This window comes from Marmota monax, unplaced genomic scaffold (assembly GCF_021218885.2).
Source record: "Marmota monax isolate L192 unplaced genomic scaffold, Marmota_monax_Labrador192_F-V1.1 WCK01_AAM20220418_F8-fsc00138, whole genome shotgun sequence".
NCBI lineage: Eukaryota > Metazoa > Chordata > Mammalia > Rodentia > Sciuridae > Marmota > Marmota monax.
In genome coordinates, this window is record NW_026692763.1 from 2,465,453 (window position 1) to 2,490,227 (window position 24,775).

General features: G+C 48.8%; 1 protein-coding gene across 3 annotated transcripts in view; it reads left to right on the forward strand.

The window, feature by feature from the left end:
* Abr (ABR activator of RhoGEF and GTPase) overlaps positions 1–24,775 on the forward strand; it is a 189,284-nt gene that overhangs the window by 38,287 nt on the left and 126,222 nt on the right. The window contains exon 1 of one of the 3 annotated variants that reach the window (XM_058580071.1): positions 596–744. The exons of 1 other annotated variant lie outside the window; for it this stretch is intronic. Coding sequence is in view for 1 of the 2 variants with exons in the window: in XM_058580070.1 (XP_058436053.1) it covers positions 6,499–6,559 (61 nt within the window). In the remaining variant the exon portion in view is untranslated. Of the gene's footprint in view, positions 1–595; positions 745–6,439; positions 6,560–24,775 lie in introns of those variants that run through there. One more of the 3 variants, XM_058580070.1, reaches the window with a different exon arrangement.

Here is a 24,775-nt window from a genome sequence, read left to right on the forward strand (position 1 = left end):
TATTCCCCTTCTCCTTACTCTCTGAGACTTCTGCTCCTCCTGACTCCCCCAGCCCTGTTGCTTAGAATAGTAACCTGCAGCCTTGGGCAGAATTTGTTGAGAAGCTAAAATTTGAATGCAGTCAGGAGCGGAACCTTGTTCTGTTCTTTTGGGCCACCACCAGATGGCGCTTGAGAGCCCACCTCTCTGCCGCAGGACGGGTGGTGGCAAGAGTTGACTGCAGAGGGAACTTGCCTTAAAGAGGTCCAGTTCTTAAAGAGACATTGTCACACGCTGACTTGCTCTACCATTAACCTCAAAGCAAGACTCCACCACTAGCAAGCACCACTGGCCAGTCTCAAACGCTCCTTTGTCTTCACTTTCCTGGATGTTGAGCTGCCACCTCCTGGAGGCGGTCTCCTTGACAGCCTGCAGCCCCGGAGGCTACTCCTGGGCCTGATGGGGACAGGGCCAGCTTGGTGAGTGGCGTCAGAGCTCCTGGCAGAGCAGCGCAGGGCTGGGATGCATCAGCAGAACTCTGGCTGAAAGAGTGGGGAGCACAGCCAGTTTCAAGGCAGTGGTGACCACAGGAGGGCAGAGGGCCAGCTCGTGAGTTCTGAGCTCATCTTGGACATGTTTCCCTGTGTCCCTTGGAACTGATGAAATTGGAGCCATTTAACTTGGTCTCTGGGTTTGGGGGACTTGGAGAAACCTCTTGTCTCTTCTTCAGCTAGCATCTTTCCAAATGCTGATGAGGATTCAGTGGTAAGTAAATGATGGAGGGGACCCAGACCCTGCTGTAGAGCCCTCTGATGGGCTCTAGGGAAACTTTCATCACCATGAGATGTTTGGTGGTGATCCCTGGGTGGTACAATCTAAGCAATATCAGGTGAGAGCCATGTTAGCTGGGGCTTGGCAAGAGATCCTCCTGAAATTGCAGCTTGATTTGTCTCTTCTAAGCCAGCTGCTCTGTGCTGTAGCCCTGGCTGTGAGAACAGGGCTTGAACTCAGCCCTTGGGAAATGTCTGGGTATGTGCGGGAAGTGTCACTGCTGCTGGGACCTGGATGTCCTGGGGCCTGTGCCTTCTCCTGGCAGTGATTCTGAGGGAGGCAACAAGGAGTGAATGCAATTCCCTGGGAATAAGGTCTACATCTTACCGGGGCTGCAGATCTTTCCCATGATTCAAGCTGACACAAAACTTCAATAGAGAAATGAATAGGGGATGATTGCAAATTAATTATCTGGAAATCTCACTGTCTGCTGGAAAACCAGGAGGCTTGGAAGAGGCAGGCAGTAAGAGGTTAAAGGACAGAGTCTTGGGCCAAGCCTTCTCCCTGACTGGTGACAGAGGTCTGGGGGGATCTTCTTCTTTCCAGACCCAAGGGGTGAGGGTGAATCCTAGAAGAATAGATGCTGCTTTACTATACCAAGGAAAAAGAAATGAAGCAAGAAGTGGAAAGGAAGCAAAGTTTATTAGTCTGCTACTATTGATAAGAAGTCCAGGGGCTGGGGATGTGGCTCAAGCGGTAGCGCGCTCGCCTGGCATGCGTGCGGCCCGGGTTCGATCCTCAGCACCACATACAAAGAAAGATGTTGTGTCCTCCGAGAACTAAAAAATAAATATTAAAAAAAAAAAAGAAGTCTGGAGTCATCTATGTGACCCACCAGGTGCCCATATTCTGTAGATGACAGAGACTGGCATAAGGCATAGAGGCAGTGGGATTTGACAGAGCCTGGCATACAAGAGGCTGCCATTGGATTGTGTCTTGCTTGTCTCCAGGGTCATCTGCCCTGTTGTAGCAGATGTGGTTTTCTATAGGAAACAGTTCTCTTTTTGTTTTATTATCAGTGGTCCTAGGGGGTTCTGGAATAACACTGCCTTGCCTCCTTCTATAGCTCGGATCTCTTCTTCCCCCAGTTTAACTTCATTCTGTTTATTCGTTTGATCACTCTTTACAGCCCAACACAGAGCTATACACATGGACTCTGGATTCAGACTCGGTTCATTTCCAAGTGTCTCTGTCTGCTAGCTGGCCAATGTCTTAGCCTTTCTTCTTCTTCTGTGAAATAGATGATAGTAGTGCCTGTCTCATTGCCTTCTATGAGGATTAGGTGAGATAATCCACATAGAACTACAGACTAGTGCCTGGCGCTTACCAAGTACTCAATAAATATTAGCTGTTCTTAATTTTACTTATTCAATATGCATTATTGAATGCCAGTCTGTTGGGCTTTTGACAGAGAGCTGATCTGGGGACATAGCATGATGACAGCTGCTTTGGAAGTCTATACCAATGTCATTCATCCACTGGGCTGGGTGCTGGGTCCACTCTAGTGCACAATATACTGACCTGGCTTTAAAGAACAGATCTGCTGGGAGGGTGCAAACTCTTGGGTTTTTAGTCACTGGAGTCTGTTTTTTTTATTATTATTATTTTTTATTTGTTTATGTGGTGCTGAGGATTGAACCCAGGGCCTCGCACATGGTAGGCGAGTGCTCTACCACTGAGCCACAACCTCAGCCTCTTGTTTTTGTTTTTTAATCTGAATGTGGAGGGCCACACACCCCATCAATACCTATGCATCCAGCTTCTGCACACACTGGCTTTCTCTGCCTGCCCCCAGGCTGTGGACAACATTTGCCAACAGTGAATGTTGGGTGATCAAGGAAGCAGGGACTCCTGGGTCCTTCCTGTTGTGCACAGTGGAGCTGGGTTGTTGCTACTGTGAGAAGGGAAGAAAAGTGGTGAGACACAGTTTTACTGCTGTTTTTGTTTTGTTTGCCATGCTAGGGATTGGAGATACACAGTTTTGATTCTAAGATCATCCTTTTTTTTTTTTTTTCATTCTGGCCAAATGATTGGTAAAAGATTTGGTTGTTGGATGGCAAAATACTGCCCCTGGGAGTAAAGCGCAGGGCTGTGGCCTTCAGAATGGGATCTATCATCTCCTTCCTGCTCAGCCTCACATCATCAGCCCAGCATTGCCGGCACTGTAACCAGCCCTTAAATTCCTGTGAGGGAGGAGTGGGCAGGTCACCACGGAGATGGAGGAGCTGAGGACAGCCGGAGTGCAGAGGCTGGAGGAAAGGCTGGGGAAGATGGAGAGCTCTGGCCCTAAGGGCTGGACAACGGACTGATTAGTAGGGGAGTGGAGGAGGTGGTTGATGGATGCTGACTCAGTACCTTGGGGTGCACGGGCTGGTGCAGGCACTTAGCTGAATCAGGGAGGTCTGTCTACAGGAACACCTTTCTGCTGCTCTGACAGATTGGGGTTGATGGCTGGGGTTAAGAGCACTAAGGGTAGCATTCCTTGGGCAAAATACTGAAGCGAGTAACTCTTTTAACTCTTCTGTTTCCAGGTGTGTGGTAGGGTTTCCCCAGCCTCCCCCCTGCCCTCAGTGCCAGAGATCTGAAGGCAGCTGTTCCAATTTCAAATTGCTATGGTATTCCAAGGCCCATTCAATCGTTGCAGTAGCCAAGGTTACAATCAGGCTGTGTGGTATTAACACTGGAGGTCATCCTATAAGGCATCAAGAAAATCTTGAAGTAACTACCATTTTCTGAGATGGGCATCTACAGATAGAACGAGGCTAGAAAGTTTTCCTAGAAGGAGGTCTCACCAATAGACCAACCAAGATTTCCAGGGACCTTCAATACCCTGTGTTTAATAGTCAGCTGACAGTGTACAGCATGTACATTATTTAAGCAGACAGCTAGGGTCCAAGTCTCAGTCCTTGCCAGTCTGGGTGGGTTATTTAGCTGCTCAATGCCTCAATTTTCTCATCTGGAAAATGCAGAAAAACTGGGATAACAGTGGTGCTCATAGTGAGATCATCCTTGTGAACAAAACTAATGTCCAAGTTGACATTCAGTGTCAGATATTAGAAATATTGCCACTCAGTGTTTCTTTTGTTAAAATATTTATTTTTCAGTTGTAGTTGGGCCCAATACCTTTATTTTATTTATTTTTATGTGGTGCCAGGGATCGAACCCAAGGCCGCACACCTACGAGGAGAGAGCTCTTCCGCTGAGCTACAACCCCAGCCCACCACCCAATATTTCTAGTTTTCCTTCAACCCTACATTGTGGTGTAGAGAGGCAGGTCCATGCAGGATTGGACAGAATGGAGGGAAAAAGCAAACTATGGCAACGCTAAGGAGAACAACTGCAAGATTTTAGCTTGAAAAAATGCTGAAAATAGCTTGTTCAAGCCTTTGTAGATAAAAATGTAAAATGTATGCAAATGTATGTGACTCACACAGAAACACATATCCATGGCCTCCTCACAGCCAGCTCCGGATGTGACCATCAGGAAAAATCCCCATGGTGTGGGGAGAGGGTCCAGGCAGTCTTGGTGGTTGTTGTTGGGGAGGGAACAGTGCCATGGCTTTCTGGGGCTGATAATCAAGGATGGCTGCAGCTCATGCTCCTGTTTCCTCCTCTCCTTGGTTCTGCCTGTGCCTTCTGAGAATTCCATGCAGGAAGAAGAGAAGCCCGAGGCCCCTCTCCCATCCTCCGCCTGCTTCCTTGGAGAGCCCACTTGCTCCTTCTCTCATCCTGGAGCTCTATTTCTGGAGCTTCTCATTGGAGATGCATGGCTCCCTCCCTGCCAAGCTCCAGGTGCCTGCTTGGTGCTCCCAATCTTATGTGCCAGTCAGAGATGATGGGAGGGTGTCTGCTGAGCAGGGAGGAGCAGCAAGACACAGTGCTAGAGCCTGAACCAAGAGTGGTATAGGGTGGGGGATGGAGAGCCAAGCAGACACAGGGAGGGGCTCATATTAGAAAATATCAGCAGTAGCCACCTGTAGAGGCTTCCACACCTCAGAGCATCTTTCCCTGCACCTCTCAGAGGCTCAACCCAATCCACTGTGAACTGGTATCCACCATTTCCTTTGGGCAGCTGTGGAGGCCTGTGCCCAGGCAGCTTATGGAACTGGGCACAGCCTTCCTCCCAGGGTCTGCTTCTCCCCTTAAGAACTAGATCTGTATGTTTGGAATAATGAGGACACCCCCCCCCACACACACACACACACTACCACCACCAAGTTCAGTGGATGCTAACAACACTGCCAACCACAAAGGCCAGGGTGAGCTTAACTTCCTGTAGACTTTGGGTAGAACTGGATCATGAAGGTTTTGTCCTTAAGCTGCCTGAGGACTGTTCCATTATTAGAAATGTTACTATCCTGGTAAACAAATGGTCTAGTGCAGGGCTGCCTTGGTGGGCCATGCTGCTTGGTTCCCAGGGAGTTCAGGAAAGGGTGTCCTCCTCTGCTGCCCTAGACCACTCTAGCCTGACTCACCTCCTCTTCAGTCATATCTCCAGTGTGACTACAGGACCAAGTCTGTGGGAAAGTTGTCTTGAGTCCCATAGAATTGACACACATAAGGCCCTACCCGCAATGTCTTTACTACCTTTGAGGGGGTCTTTGTTAGGAGGAATTTTGTCCGTTCTCTGAGTCATCTTGACCCCAGACTTCCCTCAATTTAGACATGATATTGCATACATGATAGGCCTCTTGTGCTGCCTGGAGAGACGCCCAGAGAGGGCTCCTGGAGTTTGCCTTCCGGTTACTTCAAAGGGGCACTTCTGAGAGAGAGAGTCGATTCTCCACTACCCCTTGTAGCTTTCTCCTGCTTTTCTCCAGAGCCGCCCCCTGGTGTGTAGGGCGGGAACCGATGCACTTTAAGGTCAAGGGTAGCTGAATAGAGGAGGCACTGCTAAGGTTTGGAAGCCAACAACAGTCTTTGGGCGGCGGAGCCTAACCGCGGGCGCGCAGGACATTAACCCCGTCTGCGCCAATTCCCAGGCTTGCCTAGGGGAGGGGCCTGGTAGCCGAACCAGCCCGAAAACTGTGCTTGGAGATCCTGGGGTGGCAGGTGATGTCACCCCTGCGGGCCCATAGGTCTAACCGCGGCACCTAGTCTGCGGGTTGCCAGAATTCTGCTCAGTCCAACGAGGGCAGGAGGGGGAGCCTGGGTCTGTGCCGCAACCCAGAGACCCCGCCTGACCACTCCTCGCGCTCGGACTCGCGCCCCTCTTCTCTGGGCGTCGGTGGGGCCGGGTGCCACTGCCCACACACCGGGTCCGGAGGCGTGCTGCGGTTGGGGGTGGGGGCGCTCCGGAGCCTCACGCGGATTGGTCGCGGCCCCCGCCCCCCCGCCCCTGGGCTCCGCGTAGCCCGGGGGAAGTTGCTAGTTGGCCGGCGGGCTGCGGGGCCGCGGCGCGGGGATCTGCAGCGGTGCTCTCTTTAGCCGAAGCGGCCAGAAGGGTTCCCGGGGACACTCGCCCGCCCTCGCCTCCTCCCCAGCATCTCCGGGTCTTTCCTCTCAGCTACCTGTTTCCCAGCCTCCCGACCTCCACCCTGCGCTTTGCAACTTCGGCCTCCGGGTCTGGCCGCCCCTCCAAGCTCCCAGCCCGCCCGCGCCCTCCCTCCTTTGTTGTGCGATGAGGGTCGGGTTTCCGATCTGACGGAACCGCCGCCGCCGCCGCCGCCGCCGCGCGGAGCCGCGGGCATGGAGCCGCTCAGCCACCGGGGCCTGCCGCGCCTCTCCTGGATCGACACCCTCTACAGCAGTACGTGTGCGCTCGGGCCGGGGAGACCGGGCGGGAAGGGGCTCAGCGCCTGGCAAGGAGCCCCGACGGCCCCGGGTCCCAGGTGCTGGGCTCCTCTGGGAGCTCAGAGCGGCTAGGGGCCGCGGGCATCCTTCACTAGGTGCGCCGCGGACTGGGAGGCGGGGGAGCTACGTGGGATCCCCGTGATCGACTGAAGATGGGGTCCCCGAGATTGGCTGCAGATAGGGTCCCCAGAGTGGACTTCAAGGGGATGGGGACAGTGGACCAACCAGGCTAGGGAGCTGCTTCACCCCCGCCCACCTGTTGTGTAATCCAGCCCTCTACAGTCCTCAGGAAGAGGGGAGCATGTTTTTTTAGGGTGCTACCTGGGCTCCCTGACTAGCGGTTTCTCTCTCCACACTGAAGCAGAAAGGCCATTTTGGGAAATCCTTGGCGCTCAAGTTTACCACCTCAGGAATATTCCGAGGCCCGATGTGTGGTTCGGGGCGAAGGTGGGATGGATTGATTGGGTTGGGAGGAGACTGGAAGTGCAGATCTCCTTGGGGGCCTTTTGGATGAAGAAGCTGAAAATCCCTGGTTCAGCAGTCTTCCTAGCCAGCCTCATCACCACCCTATCCTCATCACCCTCCCAAAAAAGGGGAGGGGGGTGGGTAAAAAGCCCTTCTCGGGCTCTCCACCCCCTCGCAGCTCCCAAATCTGCCTCGATCATGTGATTGCTCTTCCTTGGCCGCGGGGGATGTGTAACTGATCACTGGGACTTCCTGGGCACTGGAAATAAACTGGGAGCTATCACCACCCGCACCCTCTGTGGCTTAGGTGGCTAAAACAGAACCGCCTCTTATCCTCACCCTTCCCTTGAGACACCTTCTCCAGGTGCTTTCTCCAGATGCAAGAAGAGGGTCCTTGCTGGCCTCTGAGGAAGATAGTAAGTAAATTGCACCCTTCTGGATCCACTTGACTGAGACCCTCCTTCTCTCTTACAACATCTCCCAGCTCAGAGTCCTGAAGCAGGAGCCCAGAGAGGCAGGTAGAGCCAGGGTCTGAGTCAGGACACTGGATACCATACAAAAAAGACATTTTTATTGCTTTTTATTTTCAAGGACATATTTAAGGGTCAACCTGGCTCCAATTTCTTGATAACAGTCATATTGGGAGGAGGGGAAAGGTGATAGCTTGAGCTCCAAGGTCTAGCCCTGAAGGCTGTGCAGTACTCAACACCCAGCCTCTTCTCTCTGCATCCCCTTGAATCCTGTTTTATTCCCCATATCTCCTCCCCCCACCCATCCTACTTTCTTTGCTTGCCTCCTCCCAGGAGCTCCCCTTGTGATGGTTCATTCTGCTTTGGTTTTCTACATCAAAGGGGCAAAGCTGGATCCCCTGGGCTTCCATCCTGGGCCAAGCCCAGCCATTCCATCTGCTCCTTTCCCTGCAGAGGTCAACTTCATTGAGTGAGGGTTAGAGCCCAAGGTTGTGTGGCATGTGTGTGTATGTGTGTCTGTGTGAATGGGGACACACATCTGTTCAGAGCCCTGATGCAGATCAGCTCCTGGCCTGCAGGAAGGATTAGTGACCTCTGCTTAGCTGTGCTTTTGCAAATAACAGTCATAACAATGCCTCATATTCACATGCTGCTTATGTTCCTGGATATTTCTGGCTTTTTGCAAAACCCAGTACTAGTTTCTATTTCCCAAAGCATTGAATCCTATGGAAACCCACCTCTGTCTTTCTCTCTATGCTGAAGAAGACACCCCTCCATCTCCCCCCACACACACACACCCTTTATTATTTCCAAGTGGCTCTCCCCCCATACCCAGCCTGGATCTGAGATGCAAAATTGCCTGGGTTGCCTTGAGAATTCCTGACCTGAGGAATGTCAGAGGAGAGAATTAGGTCAAGAACTTCTTTGGGATACTGTAAACCAGCCTTGACTCAGGCAGACTGGCATCTGAACTGTACCCTGGTGCTGCCACAGTGGCCTCTGAACCTCTGGTGCAGCTGGATGATGGGGTGGGCCGGGGGCACTGACTTGGCAGCAGTGTGAGGAGTTCCTGCCTCCCTCTTCAAAACAGATTATTTGAGAGCCCCATAGCATGAGGCTTCCTGGGGTGGTGCTGTGTAGTCATGTTTGGGCTGTAAGCCATCAAGTTTCCTCTTGACAAGAGCCTAAATTAAAACAAATACCCGGGCTGTCATTTGCCTGGCAGCATGGTTTTGTGGCTCCCAGAGGAAGTTCCTTTGCCTCTTGGGAAGCTGTTTGCTTAGGAGGCTCACAATCCTGAGATGGCAAGCCCCCACAAGTGCCAGATCATAAGGAATTATTAAGGGGGTGCACCTAGGGCACCTGGAGTGACTTTTTAGAGATGCAAATGATGCAATGATAGAGGCTTAACCTTAGCATTGCTCCAGAGCATCTCCTCAACACCTACTGTATGCTAGGCACTCTCTACCACTCTCACCAAACCTCACAACTCTGAATTCACAGATTCGGAAATGGAGGCTCAGTAAACTTAAATGATTTCACTCAAGGTCACATAACTGATGAATGGCAGAGCAGGAATTCAGATGATATCCTAGGATAGTGAAGAGGACTCTGGGCGTCAGATATGTCTGAGATTATTCAAGACCTTGAATGGTAACATGGAATGGAGATGTGTTTGTATCTCCACTTGTCTCTTCAGTTCTCTGTTCCAGTTCTCCCCAAAATGGTCCAGCACGGTAGGTGGCTTTAATGACCCTGACCCCAACCTGTCCCTGGTCTCTTGCAGGAGCTGGGGGCTGGACATAGAACCCAGGAAGGGATGGCTGAAGCTCCATCTGTTGCCCTCAGGGGCTCTCTGCTCCTAAGGTGCCAGACTGCACACCAGCAGCTTCTTGCCTTTGGAATTCTCAGACTCCTCTTCCAGCATCTGTGGGAGGAGTGCGTCCACTTCACCACAGGTTGATGCACATAGAGAAGGGGTGGATGGCAAATGCATTCTCTCCCTTATGGTAGAAGTCCTGAAGGACTTGGGTAAGGATGATTTGTCTGACTCAAGGATATGGGTTAGATTCCAACTCCCAATGGGATGTGGGACTGATTAGAGCAGGGTCCTGGGCTCCTGGTAAAGTGGCAGGCGAGGGTGCCAGCCATCCCAAATTCTTGTCTCTACTACTCTTTTTCCTGCATGAATATAATAATGCTAACTTCATTCCTTGATACCCTGTCTAGTTTCTTTTCCCTAGGGTTGGTGTGACTCTCTCTGTGGGCTGTTTTCTTATTCTTCTTAAATTCTCTGTATCTTTCACCAACCACACTTTCCACTAGATGTTTAACACCTCTTAATTGTGTTCTATACCCTGGGATAAGACTGGATTAAATTAAGTTCTGTTAAGTAACCTAAAAATGAGGGGTGCTCTGAAACTTTCTGTATCCTTCCAAGTGGAGGCATGTATACTCCAGGCAGGATTGTCATTTGGCTGCTTTTCAAATGGCCAGGAGTTTTTAGGAGAGGGGCTGAGGGCTGCATTTCAGGTCTCTTCCTTTGCTATTTCAATCTCTTTGTTTTTGTACTGAGCAACTCAGTACTGATCCCAAACATATCCATCCCACTGAGCCATGCAAAAGCCTGTAGTTTCTTGGACCTCATAGAAGGCAGAATATGACCATCTGTAGTTACAAGAATTCTGCCTTTTGGAGCCAACGTCTCTTACCCCAAGCAACGTTTCCAAGGGATATTTCAGTCTCTCGTGATATTTTTCATGCCTCTTAAAGACTGAGTCCCTATCCATGGGCCAGGGAAGTATTTGAGGCTGTGAGGATACAAACACATCTCCAAATGACCATGAGCCCGCCTCAGTTTCATCTTAGTGCCTCACTTGACACACCAAGGTCCAAGCCACTGGCACTGGGTGAACTTCGTCAGAGCAGCTCATTCAGCCAGGCCACATTGGACGGCCCCTGATGTGCCAGTGAACACCTGCAGATAGAGGCTTTCTTGTGCTCTGAATAGCCCCAGTAATTTATTCCTTCTTGTCAACACCAGCCCATAATTGTCATGGTTGCTGGAGTCTCAGAGGTGGGGCTGGCAGAATAATTAAGTCATCTGCTCAAAAAAACTTTTTGTTATTGTGATTGTTGCTGTTGTTGTTCTTTGGGAAAAGGAAGAAATGACAGGAACATTTGTAAGAATTAGCAAGAAGATACTCTGGGAGGCTGGTTAAGGGAGGATGGGAAGAAATTTCATTCTCCCTCTCTTAAAGGTAGGATGGAAGACTTGGGCTATTCTCTGTCTGAGATATGGTCTGCTTCCTGGTGCAGTTCTTGAACTCTTCTTGTAACTACTCCTCTGTAAAGTGAGGCTGTGATGTCTCTCGTGGGTGTTGTGTGGATTAATTAGTTAATGTTTATAAAGTGCTTTGAAGATGAGTACTATTGAACTGCTCAGCCATTCAGCTCGTCATAGTCCTCACCAATGAACAGGGATCCTTTTTCAGATGAGTTTGGAAGGGGCTTGGAAGTGGCAAGAGGGTAGATAGGAACAGAGAATTGGACCCAGGGCCTTGCACATGCTAGGTGAGTGCTCTACCAATGAGCCACACTCCCAATTTGTTAGGAAGTTCCTAGCTCAGTTCTCAGGTATAAGCCCCTGATAGTTTTTGGTTGAATGAGTATGAGAGAGAAGTTCTGGGGCCATGGCTCCTTTAATTCCTTACTCCACCAGACATCCTAGAAACCTGTTTACTGGCCCATTCACAAGTTTCCTGGTGTGTGGATTTGGTAATTGTAGTAGCTTATAGTGGAGCTGGAGACCCCCCAAGGGAGTCCCGCTTTGCTAGGGCTTGTGATTGGAAGGCTTCACTGCAGCATTTCCTGTTGCAGCTGTTTGATTCAGCTGGAGCCCTTTGGGGGCAACCTGGAACTAGACAGCTTTAGGCAGATTCAGGACAAATCAGTATCCTGCCACCTTCAAGGCCCTTGGCTGTGGTAGGCTAAGGAGATGTGCAGGCTAATCACTACCATGTTCTACCTACAGTGTCTTGGCACTTTCCTCCAAGGGCTTTTTGTACCAGTGGGAAAAGCCTGTGCATAGAGCCTCCTCTATCACAGTCTCCAGGGCTGCAATAGAAGAGGCTGTTTTTGGTGTTAGGGATTTAGCTCAGTGGCTGAGCACTTGCCTAGTATGCACAAGGCCCTGAGTTTGGTCCTCAGCTCTGGCAGCAGGGGTGGGGGGTGTGGGTGGGTTGGGGTGGTGGATGAAGATGCTGTTTGGTTTTTTTTTTTAATATTTATTTTTTTAGTTGTACACAATATCTTTATTTTGTTTATTTATTTTTATGTGGTGCTGAAGATCGAACCCAGGGCCTCGCATGTGCTAGGCGAGTGCTCTACCGCCGAGCCACAACCCCAGCCCTGTTTTTTTTTAAATATTTTTAGTAGTAGATGGACATAACTTTATTTATTTATTTTTTATGTGGTGCTGAGGATCAAACCCAGTGCCTCCCACGTGCTAGGCAAGTATGCTACCATTGAGCCACAACCCAAGCCCAAAGAAGCTGTTTGTGATGTGTGACCTTGGCTTGACTCAGCTTGCATTTCTCAGGGTAAAATATGGTCATTTGGAGCCATGGGTACCCCTGGTTGGGACTGTTCCACTGTCTCTGAAGCTTGGGGAGAACCTGTTGCAGACTCTGAATGGGGAAGAGGAAAGAAATCAGGGGAAGGGGCAGAGTAGAGTCCCCATACAGAGGTTGAGGACACATGCCCAGTCTTCTCCCTTTCCAAGTCATTTGGTAAAGAGACCTTTAAGGCAGAACCAACTGGTAACTATGCCTATTTGTAAGTGGGGGCAGCCAGTTCTCGGTTCCCAGATTCAGATCCAATTTTGTCTCCCTCAGTTTTCTGCCCCCATACTTATTTCCTGACTTCTCCTGCCCTTCCTTCCCCACCACACATCAGGATGGAAAAAAAAAATGAATATGAGTTTACTGGCTATACAGAAAGTATCAGAGTGAGTCTGGCCTTTAGGAGATGGGACTAGATAGGGTGAGCTCTGTGGGGACCCAGTTGTTCAAGGTGCCATTCTGCCCTGCCATGTCTCTGCCTTACTACTGATGGCTTCATGTCCATTTAGTTCATAAGTGACATGGCAGATGCAATTAGGTGAGAAAGATCTGCAGAAGGGGTTGGGTGGTTGGCAGTCTCAGGTAGAGCATGGCTGAAGGAGTCCTTGTCACTCCAGGCATGGTGGCCATTGGCCTCCCTGGATGCCGGTAGAGCTTATGCTGCCTAGAGAAGGCCCAGGATTAACTAGGGGTCTTGTGGGTTTATTTAGGTCAATTGGGGAAGGATATGTCTATAATTGCCTTCGTGGGATTGAAGGGATGATCCTGTTTGTGTGCTGGGCTAACCCCTTCCTCCTGGGCATTGCCTCCTGGAGAGCAGCAAGGGTTTAATGGATCAAGATTGTAGAGGCAAAATATGCTGTGTAATTAAGCCTAGTTATCTCCCTGGCTGGGGGACATGCACTCCCCATAGCAACAATTGATTTCCTCATTTGTGGTTACCCCCAGCTAACTGCACATTATCCTGGGTCTAAACGGCCTTCGAGCCATCTTTTTGAGTTAGTCTTTCTCTTCAAGGCATAGTTTGGGAAGAAAGACCCCTCTAGGAGAACCTTAGGATCAGGATGGCAGTGTCTTTTGTGTGACAAAAGTACACCAGCAGTCTTTGAGGATGGTGTCTGTTTTCTGTAGAGGGGAAGAGAAACCTTATCCTTGGGTCTCCCAGAACCAGTGGGCCCCATAAATAGAAGTCCATCAGTCCTGTGGAGTTCATAGAAAATAGATTTTTCTATTTGTTCTAGAAAGAATGGAAGTGACTGGAACTTTAATCATCTCTACTCTGTTCCAGATGTTGTGTGAGGTACCTTCTGTACATTATCATAAAACTCCAAAAAGGATACCTTTTACCATCCCCATGATATAGATAAGGAAACCAAGGCTCTGAGATGTTCATTTATTGCTGAAGGTCTCCCAGTTTTTGCTGGGCCAGACCTCAGGTCCCTCTGACACTATAGCCCACTCAGCTTCCAGCAGCAATAGTGATTCTAGCCACCACCATTGAGCACCTCCTATGTGGCAGCTCGGGCCTAGGCACTTCGCATGTTATCACTTGTCCTTCCATCTCTATCCTCACAAGACGGGAATTATTTTCTCCATTAGATGGGGAGGAAACTGGGACTCAGGGAAGTTAAGAATTTGATTTAAGGTCATGGAGCTGGAGCACAAGCCAGGCATTGAGCATCTGGCTTGCCTGACTCTACCCTGTGCTTTTCTCCCACACTCTGGCCTTTCTTGGCAGCCCAGTGAGGGCCTCTTGGCAACTGGTTATTTCACTGAGGTTGATTGATCTGGTTCATCTCTAGCCAAAATGACAACTGCGAAGACTGTGTCTTGACTCCCCGCCAACCCGTGATATGTGGGCAGCTCTCAACCCCCAGGTGTCCTGTTAGCACCCACCCACCTGATGCCGCCTCTATTCCAAGATATTCTCCCCACAGTTACTCAGAGTCCACCTCTCAGCATTAACCTCGTTGCTCTTGGGATTATTGGCAAGAAGCGTTGATTATTAATGCAAGGGAGAATAGGCTTTGGAGGCGGGGATGGGGTGTCGCTAGTGCCCAGTTTCCAGAGCAAAGTGGGGCCAGGGTCAAGGAAGTAGGAACTGGAAGAGAGGACTTGGCAAAGCCCAAGGATGCTGGCCCTGCTCTTTGGCTTTTAAAATTCACCTCCACAGTTTCAGAAGAAAAATACAGCCCTCAACCATAAATCAGGCCACTGAGCACCAAAGTCTCTTGCCTAGGCCTGGAGCCTTTTGGGCTAAGATCCGGCCGCTATGTCTGAACTCACCCAGGCATGGCACATGATCCATGGGGTGGCATGGTGCAGCTCCTCCAGTCCCACTCCCCCCCATCCACCAAGACCCCTGCAACCTCAGAGAGCCCCTTCGGAGACCCTAGTCCTCTGGGAGAAGTGTGAGCCTGGGCGGCTTATAGTTAGTCTAGCAGACCCTGCCTGTGGCTAGGGTCAGAAAGGCCCAGTCAAGATGGGAGGCCCTTGGGCTGGGGATGTGGCTCACGTGGTAGCACGCTAGCCTGGCATGCGCGCAGCCAGGGTTCGATCCTCAGCACCACATACAAACAAAGATGTTGTGTCTGCCGAAAACTAAAAAATAAATATTAAAATTCTCTCTCCCTCTCTCTTTAAAAAAAAAAAAAAAGATGGGAGGCCCCATTTCACCAAGGTATGTGAGTAGTGAGACTGAGGGAAGAAGCTTCCCATGAGCTGAAAACCAAATCAGGAGGGTCGGAGTGGAGGAGGTATGCTCCCCACCTCCATTCTCTTTCCTTTCCTCTTGCTGCTCAAAATTTCAGTGGCTGCTCACTTTCTGGTCTGAGTCAGCAATATTTTTAGGAGCCCCTGCCTTGGTTGGGTATAGGGACCCAAGTACCACTCCCTCCAAGTGTCCTTTTTAGGGAAGCATGTTTGGAATCTAACCCTCCTCTCCTCACACCACCCTGAGCCTAGCAGCTGCCTCCCTTCTGGGGCTCCAGCTCTGCTCCTGCCTCCCAATTTCCACCCTCACCCCTGGGTTCCGGAATGTAGCCCGAGGAAAGGCTCAGCCCTGACAAGTTTCCTGTTCCAGGTGCCACCCTGTGATGCTCCCTACTCCTCACGTGCCCAGAGCTTTCTCCAGCTATTCCTGCCTTTCCCCTCCACTCCTGGCCCCTCCCCATCACTTCCTTTCCCTGAGGGAAGACTCCTGACTCAAGGCTGCCCGAGCCCAGGAGAGCTGAGAGGCCAGGAAGGCAGATCCTAGCAATTGGCAAGTCCTGCCCCTCCAAAAAGGGCATGTTGTCCCTTTTGTGCTTCTCCCTAATTCTATCTGTGCAGGTTGAAGCTGTGACTCAGTGCACATCTCCTCCACTTCCCTCACCTCAGCAGGGCTGGGGAACACCCATTCATTTAGTATCTCCATGCATTGGCTACTGTTGTCAGTTCTGTGTCATGAGAGAGAGGAGACAAAGAGCTGTGGTGGGGAGGTTCAGGGTGTAGCAGTAAGAGAAATTTTTCTCATGGGTGGCCTGACCAAAGGAGTTAGTGCCACACATTGGGATTCAATTAGAATGCCTCTATCAATGGAGATTGGACTGGGCTGGAGAAGTGACTTGCTAACTCCTTGGACTGTTACCCACACACAGTACAGACATTTTACATGGTAAGCTCACACACTGAAACAAAGTTTCATGCAACAGCTCTTACCTTATTTGCAGTGCATTCCTATATTTATGCCCTTCTATTGTTTTCCATTCCATTCCATTAAAATCAAAAGCAAATCGTGGCTCAATGGTAGAGCGCTTGCCTAGCATGTGCGAGGCACTGGGTTCGATTCTCAGCACCGCATATAAATAAATAAAATAAAGGTTCTTTGCTCCTGATTCATGAACAAATAAGAAAAATATTAAAAAGAAAATGCTGGTCATGACCTACAACATGACCTGCAATGTAAACAAACAAACAAACAAAACCCAAAAAGTGGATAGGCTGATCTCAAAGGGTTCTTATTAACTATAGGGAATAATAATTTACCCAACTCAAGTTGTGATTTTTGCCATATTACACACTTTTTTTAAAAAAATTATTTATTTTTTGGTTATAGTTGGACACAATATCTTTATTTTATTTGTATGTGGTGCTGAAGATCGAACCCAGTGCCTCACACATGGTAGGTGAGCGCTCTACCTCTGAGCCACAATCCCAGCCCTGCCATATTACGCACTTTTGTTATTATGTATTTAATGTTTTTCTTTCATTTGATTCATTGTTTAAAATGTAACTTATTTACAAAGAAAACTAATGGGAAATTTGTACATTTGCAATAGATAAAAGATTATAAACAACCACCCTGAAAACTAAGCAGGGTTATTAATTCTAGTTACACTCTGTTGCCCTGGGAAAGATCTAATTCTGAGCCTTCCTGCTTCTTTGTTTAAAGGGAGATAGAGATGTTAAAGACACGCTAATACCAAACTGAGTCTTCAGTAGTAGGAAAGATTGAATGGAATGGGAAACGGAATAATTTTCTTAACATGTGATTGAGAGTAATTTTATTCAGTGTGACAAGCAAGCAGATGCTAATCGAAGTACCCTCTGCACTGACATCCTCTACTTCCATCTACCGAATCCTAAGCCCAATATTTCCTGTATTGGGAGCAGAGAGGGAAGGAGGTGGTTTTCCCTAGGATCGAATACCTAGCAGCTTCTCAAACTCCAGCAGGGGTGGGGAGGGTGGTGTCTTGTAAAGCTAATCAATTCAGCAGGTCTGGAATGAGGCCTGAGAGTCTGCATTCTAGCAGGCAACCAAGTGTTGCTGCTGTTGCTGTGTTCAGTGATGGTCCAGGGACCATAGTTTGGGTAGCAGGGCACCAGAGTTCTTTGTTCCCACTCACTGAGGGCTGATTGTGGCCCTGGATTCTAGCTAGATGAAAAGCAATCCCTTGACATGTCCCCACCCCCACCCCTGAGTGAACCCAGGGGCACTCTACCACAGAGCTATATCCTCGGCCCTTTTAACTATTTTATTTTGAGGCAGAATCTCTCTAAGTTACTGAGGCTGGCCTCAAACTTGCGATCCTCCTGTCTCAGTCTTCCAAGTTTCTGGGATTATAGGTGTGTACCACATACACTGATGTGTCTCTCTTAGGAGTCCATTTCCCAATAAAAGTAAAAATGACAAAGCAATTAAGTGAACACCTATAGCACAGCAGACCCAGCTAGTATTCTCACATTCACAATCTCATTTAATCCTCACAGTAAACCGGTGACAGGTTGTTAACCTCATTTTAAGGATAAGAAGGGGACTGACATTGGTGAATTCTGCCTTGGGGACTCCCACTATAGGGGGCACACAGGGTCTTTCCTTGCCACCCTCTTCTCTAGTGCAAAAGCTTAAGCATCTGGCCTTGATAAGTGCCTCTGTCTAGATAAAATCCATATCCTCCCCACCCCGATTTTTCTCCCTGAAGGGCCAACTTTGGTGTTAATGGAGCAGAAATGGTTGTTAATTTCCCAGTGCGTCATCGAGAGGGTTAATGAGAGACCATCTGGTGTGCCACCCAACCGTGTAGAATGGCCACTTCCCTGATTCAGACTGGCAAACAGTTTTCAGACCTCATGGCAGCTTCTGACCAAACAGTTCCTGCCTTGGGAGTCCGGGATGGTGCCTGTCTGGATATGCCGTACTGTCTTTGGGTGCAGAACCTTCAGAAAGCAAAATTTTGCAGAAGCTGAATAGCAGATTCTGGCCTGGACCCCTTGGAGTGGCTGGTCACTGCCACCTCAGCCAGCCCAGATAGCAGATGCCTGCAGTGTCTTCAAGCTCCCTCCCTGAGTCTGAGACCTCCTTTTCCACTTGGCTGTGTGCATCCATGGATTCAGTCAATTGCAAGTCAAAAATATTCAGAAAAAAATTCACTTACTAAACATATGTAAACTTCCCCTCCCCGTTGTCAGCATTGCCTAAGCTACAGAAGGATTAATGAGCTAAACTCACTTTCGTCTGCCACTCCTTTCCCCAGAAACCTTCAGTGGGGCATTTCCTACCATATCTGGTCCAGACTGCCTTCAAGATCTCCCAACGTCTGGGAATCCTCTTGTTATCTATTAGGATTTCCCAGCATTCTAGCACATTGCCTCTGAAGTGTTGGGGCCCTTCACCACTCCCTGGCAAATTTGTGCTCTGGTGAACTCCCCAGCTTCAAGCCTCAGCTCCGTTCCCACCACCTCCAGGAAGCCCTCCTGGCCTGATTTAGCACTCTCTTAGTGAGATCCCCATCTCACAACCCCTAACTGTGTTTGCTGGGGCCATCATTTAGTACTTTCTTATCTGTACACTGTTTACCTCTATAATGTTTCATGCCAGTTGTCATTTCTTCTCTGCCAGATTCTAAACGCCTTAGAGGCATGAAGAATAACAAAGGCTGCTTTTATAGTGTGCCAGATATTGTCCTAAGCACTTTACAAACACTATCCTACTTAATCTTCAACTACCTGCCGAGGTCCTGATTATTCTTATCCTGTTTTAAGATTGAGGACCCCCACCCCCACCCCAAGCTTCAAACATGCCTTTCCTTAGGTCACAATCCAGATGTCTGGATGCACCCTCCTGTGCTCTTTCCAGGAGGTGACCAAATGCTGGGACCTTCCACTGAAGAACTGCATAGTGGTTGGGGTGGTGTGAAGGTGGGTGGGGGGCAGGCATCTGTATCTTTTTTTTTTTTAAAAGGGGTTTTTTTTTATCTTATTTTTTTTTGGTGGGGTTCTTTTTTTTTTTTTTTTTTTTGTCTTTTTTGGAACTGTGGGTCTTACCCAGGGCTTTGCGAATGCAAGGCAGACGCTTTGCCACTGAGCTACATCTCAGCCCGCATCTGTATCTTGAAAGCTCCTCTTCCTGGAGACTAGGACACTTAGCCACTGTATTTTCCCTTCCACCCTTACCAGGTTCCTTGGATGGCTACTAATTAAGTTGACATGACAGATGAATAGGAGAAAACCCACTTTAAATCTGTGCCTATGTATGGGAGTCCTATACACTGTGAGTCTTGAAAAAGACTTGGATGAGTGAAGTATATGCATTTGGCCCTCTGTATCGGTGGGTTCTCTATCCATGGATTCAACCAACTGCATATCAAAACTATTCAGGAAAAACAATATAAGGTACAATTACTTGCATAGCATTGATGTTATCTCCTCCTCCTTCTCCTCCTCCTCCTCTTCTTTCTCCTTCTCTTCCCCCTCTTCTACTTCTTCTTCCTCCAGTGCAGGGGATTGAACTCAGGGCTTTGCATATCTGGGCAGGTGCTCAAACACTGAGTTACATCCTCCCCCTTTGTCTACATAAAGGACTTGAGCATCCAAGGGTTTGGGTATTCTCAGGGGGTCCTGGACCCAATCCCTCAAGGATGCCAAGGATCTACTGTATAGCAAGCATCCTGAGCTAGAGAAAAAAAGAGGCTGTGGGCTTCTGCAAGGATGGTGACATCCACAAGTTGTGAGAATGTGGGGGGTGGGTTGTATGATGTACAAAGCTTGTCTTGTTCATGCAGATAAAAAGTCTTGGGTAAAAACAAAAAGGAAAAAAAAATGTCTGGATCAGCCTCTTTCCTCTACTTTTACTAATGTAGATTTCCCTTGTAGATGTAAATTTCTTTTATTCAAGAACAGCTCTTCAGAGCTACTCCCTTCTGTTGGTATCTCAGAATAACTATCTCAAATATGCCAAAGAAGTATATTTTGGGGCAGCATATTCTGATCTCCTCTACTCATCTTTTGGGGTGGTGTGTCCTGAACCCCACACTTAGCTGAGCTCTGGGCAGGTGGGAGATTGGAGAATGCTTTGTGTTTGGTCGAGGAAGTTTGAAGGGAGGAAGCCTGGGATGTGGAGGTACCAGGCTGCCTAAGACAATCTCAAGCTGGGAGTGTGCAGGGGAGGGGTGAGGGAGAGCTGGCTGCCAAGAGGGCAGAGAGCAATCAGAAAAGAATATTAGAGAAATCACACCAGTGGCCATCTCTCTGTGCTAGCTGTGATTCAGAGCTTGGCCTAGACCAAAACTTATTAATCACCCGTGCCCCGCCAAAGTGCCCTGTGAAAAATGCACATTTTGATTCTGCAGATGGGGACCAGCCTCCTTTTTTGCATTTTAAAAAAAAAAAAAATTTTTAGGAGCCCCAGTGATGTGACCATACTATTCACCTGGGGTGGGAAGGACCTGGATGCAGCCACATGGCTGTCTAGCCCCTCCTAGCTCCTTCTTTCCTGCAGGAGAGAATCTAAACACAGCATGGCATGGGGGCCTTGTTGGAGACTTACTCTAACCTACCTCTGGCATAGCATCACCTCCTGGGGCCCCCAACCACACTCCTGACCCTCCAGACACACTGATTTCACACATGCTGTTCCTTTGCCTGGAGGAACAATCTTGGGACTTTGGACCTGTCTGTGCAAGTGCAGATGAAGATGAGGCTGAAGGTCATCTCCTTGGGCAGTCACTATCTGGGGAGTCAGCTCCAGGCCTGGACTCCTGGCCCTGGAGAGAAGCTCCCCCAAGATTTGTTTGTTTGTTTGTTTTAGACTTTCTTTGGTACTGGGGATTGAGCGCAACAGTGCTTTACCACTGAGTCACATCCCCAGCTCTTTTCATTTTGAGACAGATTCTCACAAAGTTGCTGAGGCTGGCTTTGAAGTTGCAATCCTCATTGCCTCAGCCTCCTAAGCCACTGGGATCACAGGCATGTGCCGCCTGGCCTGGCCCTCCAGATGTTTCTTAAACCTTTCTTCTATACTCCTTCTCATAGCCAAGGTCAGCCATGGCTCCTGGGCTTAAAAGAAAGGTGCAGAATCCCTGGGGCATAGACTACAGAGGTGGGACAGGAGGATCACAAATTGAAGGCCAGTATCAGTAATTTAGCAATTTAGGAAGGCCCTGTCTCAGAATAAAAATTAGAAAGGGCCACAGATGTGGTTGAGTGGTATAGCACCCCTGGATTCAATCCCCACTACCAAAAAGAAGAAGAAGAAAGGTTAGAATCAGGTGACTTAATTGTCCTGCTTTGAACATTTGTTGTTTCTTTGCCACCTTTGAGTAAAAATAGAGCTGAGAATGACTGAAGTGAAATGCCACTTTGGAGTCCAGGAGAGAAGAAAGAGGTGGGGTCCCTTCTGGGAAGGTGTGTGCCTGGTACTCTCTGGTGGCCATCTGCATGAGTTATGGGGCACTGTGGTCTGTGGCCTGGACTCAGGCCAGCCTGGTCCTCCTGCTGGGAGTTCTAAAGCATAGATGCTGTCACTCTTTTCTGTCTTTGCTGTGGCACTATTTCAGGACTTCCTGAGGGGGTTCCTCTGGAGCTTCCTGAGTTTTCTCCTGGGGTTTCTGCCTCCAGGTCCCAGCCCAAGCAGGGGCAGCTCCCGGAAGGGCTATGGGTACCACCCTGGCCTGCTGCAGCCCCCTCTGGCACCTCCTGCCCCGGCTGCCCAAGGCTTCCTGAAGCTCTGGTTTTGGATAGTAGTAGCTCCCTCTCCCGGGGAAGAAATGGCCCTTTCTACAGCAGGGGCCAGGGGCTGAGGAGCAGGCTCTTGATTGCAGGCAGGTGACAAAGGGCTAGTTTCTCTAGATCTAGGCCTGTCCCCTCCTCTGAGAGGTGTGCAGCTGGAGGCCTGTACTAGGCCTTGAATGCCTGCTAGGATTGTACCTCAGGCAGTTTACTTAACCCCTTTGAGCTTCATTTTCCTTCCCTGTAAAATGGGAATCACCTTACTAACCCCAGGAAAGCATGGCTGAATTTTTTAGCAAATAAAAATCTAGTATGTTATAGGAAGGTACCTTGACATGTGACGAATCCTAGCTTCTTGGGAGGCTGAAGCAGGAAGATCACAAATTCCAGGCCAGCCTCAACAATTTATTGACATAACTGACAACTTATTTAACAACATGTTGTCAAAGTAAAATAAAAAAAGGACTGGGGAGGTAGCTCAGTGGAAGAGCTCCCCATAGTTCAATCTCCAGTACTGAAAAAACAAATAGGATGCTCAGTTAAATTAGAATTTTAGGTAAATAATGAGTAATTTTTAAAAGTATATCTTATGCAAAATTTGGGGTGCGTGTACACTAAAAACTTATTTATCATTTATCTCACCTTCTTATTTAACTTGCATTTTTTTTTCTGGTGTTCCTACATCAGATTAAATGGTTATGTGTGTAATACTTTGCAAAGTTTCTACCTAGGTGTTTCTTGCTCATTACATTGCTTTCTTGTCCCCTTTGTGCCACCCACTGATCTACAGAAGCCAAGTTGGTGGAAAAATTTCTGTGGAGATGTCACAGAAATATTGAGTTTTTTTTTTTTTTTCCAGAGTTGACACAAAAAATAATGGTGTGGTTAATGGAAAGATGCCAGTGATAATTGCTAAGAGTAGCCTAATATTTGCTTTGTGTCTGTTTTAAGCATTTTTTTTTAAATTTATTTTTTAGTTGTAGTTGGACACAATACCTTTACTTTATTTCTTTATTTTTATGTGGTACTGAGGATCGAACACAGGGCCTTGCACATGCTAGGCAAGTGCTCTACTGCTGAGCCACAGCCCCCTGCCCCCTGTTTCAAGCATTTTATATTAACTCCCTTATCCTTCACAACAGTCCTGTGAAGAAGACACTATCTTTACTTTACGGATGAGAACACTGAGGCAGGAATTAGGTAAGCAATCTGTGTTCCTGCTCCTAATCAGGACACTGTATTGCTGCATCTTGTTTACCAGCTGCCATAGTTAAAAGCTGTACAGTTTGTTTTTCAAGGTCAAGGGCATGGAAGCCTACAGGGATAGTTTCATAAAGCAGGTGATAATTCATCTTGCTCCCAGAGGGAGGTGTGACTTCCTGGGTTCCCCTGTGATGCTTACATAGAGAGAGGGCAGCCAGGTGTGGGGAGCACACACAGGAGATTGATTCTTCCTGCTCAGCACCCCCTGACGGCCTTGGAGACACTGGCCATGTGCCAGTCTGTCCCAGGTGCATATTACCCCAGCCACACCCCTGAGTGTGTCCTGGAGTGTCCCTAACAAGCCAGCCTCCTGGCCTATTTATACTTGTACATGTCCACCTCAGTTTTATTAATTCACAAAGAATTTTGCTACTATGTGACATCTTGTTCTCCCTGAGAATCACTATAATTCTCCAGGATAGATGATTTTCTCCTTTGTAAAATGAGTGCATGAGGTGGGGGGGGGGGTGGCCTATGCCTGTAATCCCAGCTGCTCAGGAGGCTGAAACAGGAGGATGATAAGTTCAAGACCCTGTCTCAAAGTAAAATAAAAAGGGATAGGGATGTAGCTCAGTAGTAGAACACTTGCCTAGTGTGCTCAAGGCCCTGGGTTCAATTCTCAATGATGGGGACCAAGGGGGAAAAAAAGTATAGAGTGATAGAAGATTAGAAAAACACCTAGAAATAAAGGATCAAAATAATGTACCACTGCTCAACCTCCCCAGGGGTCCCTCCTCTTGCTTCTCTGATGCTCAGGCTTAGGCCATGCAGTCTGGCTGAAGGCCAGAGCACACTAGCCTGTTAAGTGGGCACCAATCCTGGATGTTTATGCCAAGAGGGATAAATGGGAAAGGACTGGAACCCGACAGGTGGCAGCTTCCCCCTCAGGGCCATCACACACTTACCTGTCTTTGCCCTACGCCGCACTGTGGAAGCACCTGTTGTTATGAGGGGCTGCTTTGGTCCCATTCCCAGATTATAGCCACAGATCAGTTTCTAGAATGCTCAGGTAGCACTAGCAGCCCTCCTTGGCCTAAAGCCCAGATTCTAAGGCTTCCCTACCTCTTTTCCCACCCCAGGCCACAAAGCATCAGGCAAGTCACTTAACGAGCCTGTCAGCAGTGAAATGCACCTCATGGGGCTGCTTTGGGGTTCAGAGCGGGATTGGATGCCACTAGCTGGTGAGGAGGGGGGGGGGTAGTTAACAGATCTCCTTAAGCCCAACTGGAAAAATTCTGGATACTGGAGTTTCCCCATCCAGCTTCTCTGTGTAAAGATCTTTTCCCATTTTCCTCAGGTTAATTTGGGCTAGTTCAAAGAAATCTGCGACCAAGGGCGTTCCCTGTTTCTATTGCCAGTTCCTTCCAGGTCCCTGACATCTTCCTTTTCTCTCCCAGTCCCCAGTTCCCAAGGGACTCCTCAGTAAGTGCTTGTTGGGAGATTCAGAGAAACCCTGGTTCTACCCTGGTGCAACAGAAAACATATGCACTGTCATATTGGGGGAGCTTGTAACAGGACTATGACCACAATGTGGGCAGGGTAGGGTCTGGTTTCCAGACCTTGCAGTGGGGTGAGGGCCTGTGGCAGAAGCTGCTGCTTTCAGTGGAGCACACAGTCTGGGTGTCCCACAAGGAGCCTCTAGCCACTCCCTTCCTCTGATCTCATGCTGGGACAGAAAACAGGGGAAACAGCAGGAGGGGCTGTCTCCAAGAAGCCAGCCTGTGTCCACGTAGACTCATTCTCTCTGAACCTCTCACCGTCTGCAAAGTGAAAGGTATAAACACCCACCCCATGTGTGTTTTGGGATGCATACTAATCAGCTGAGACGATAATGCTGATGGTGTGTAACCGTGCTGTGTTATGCCA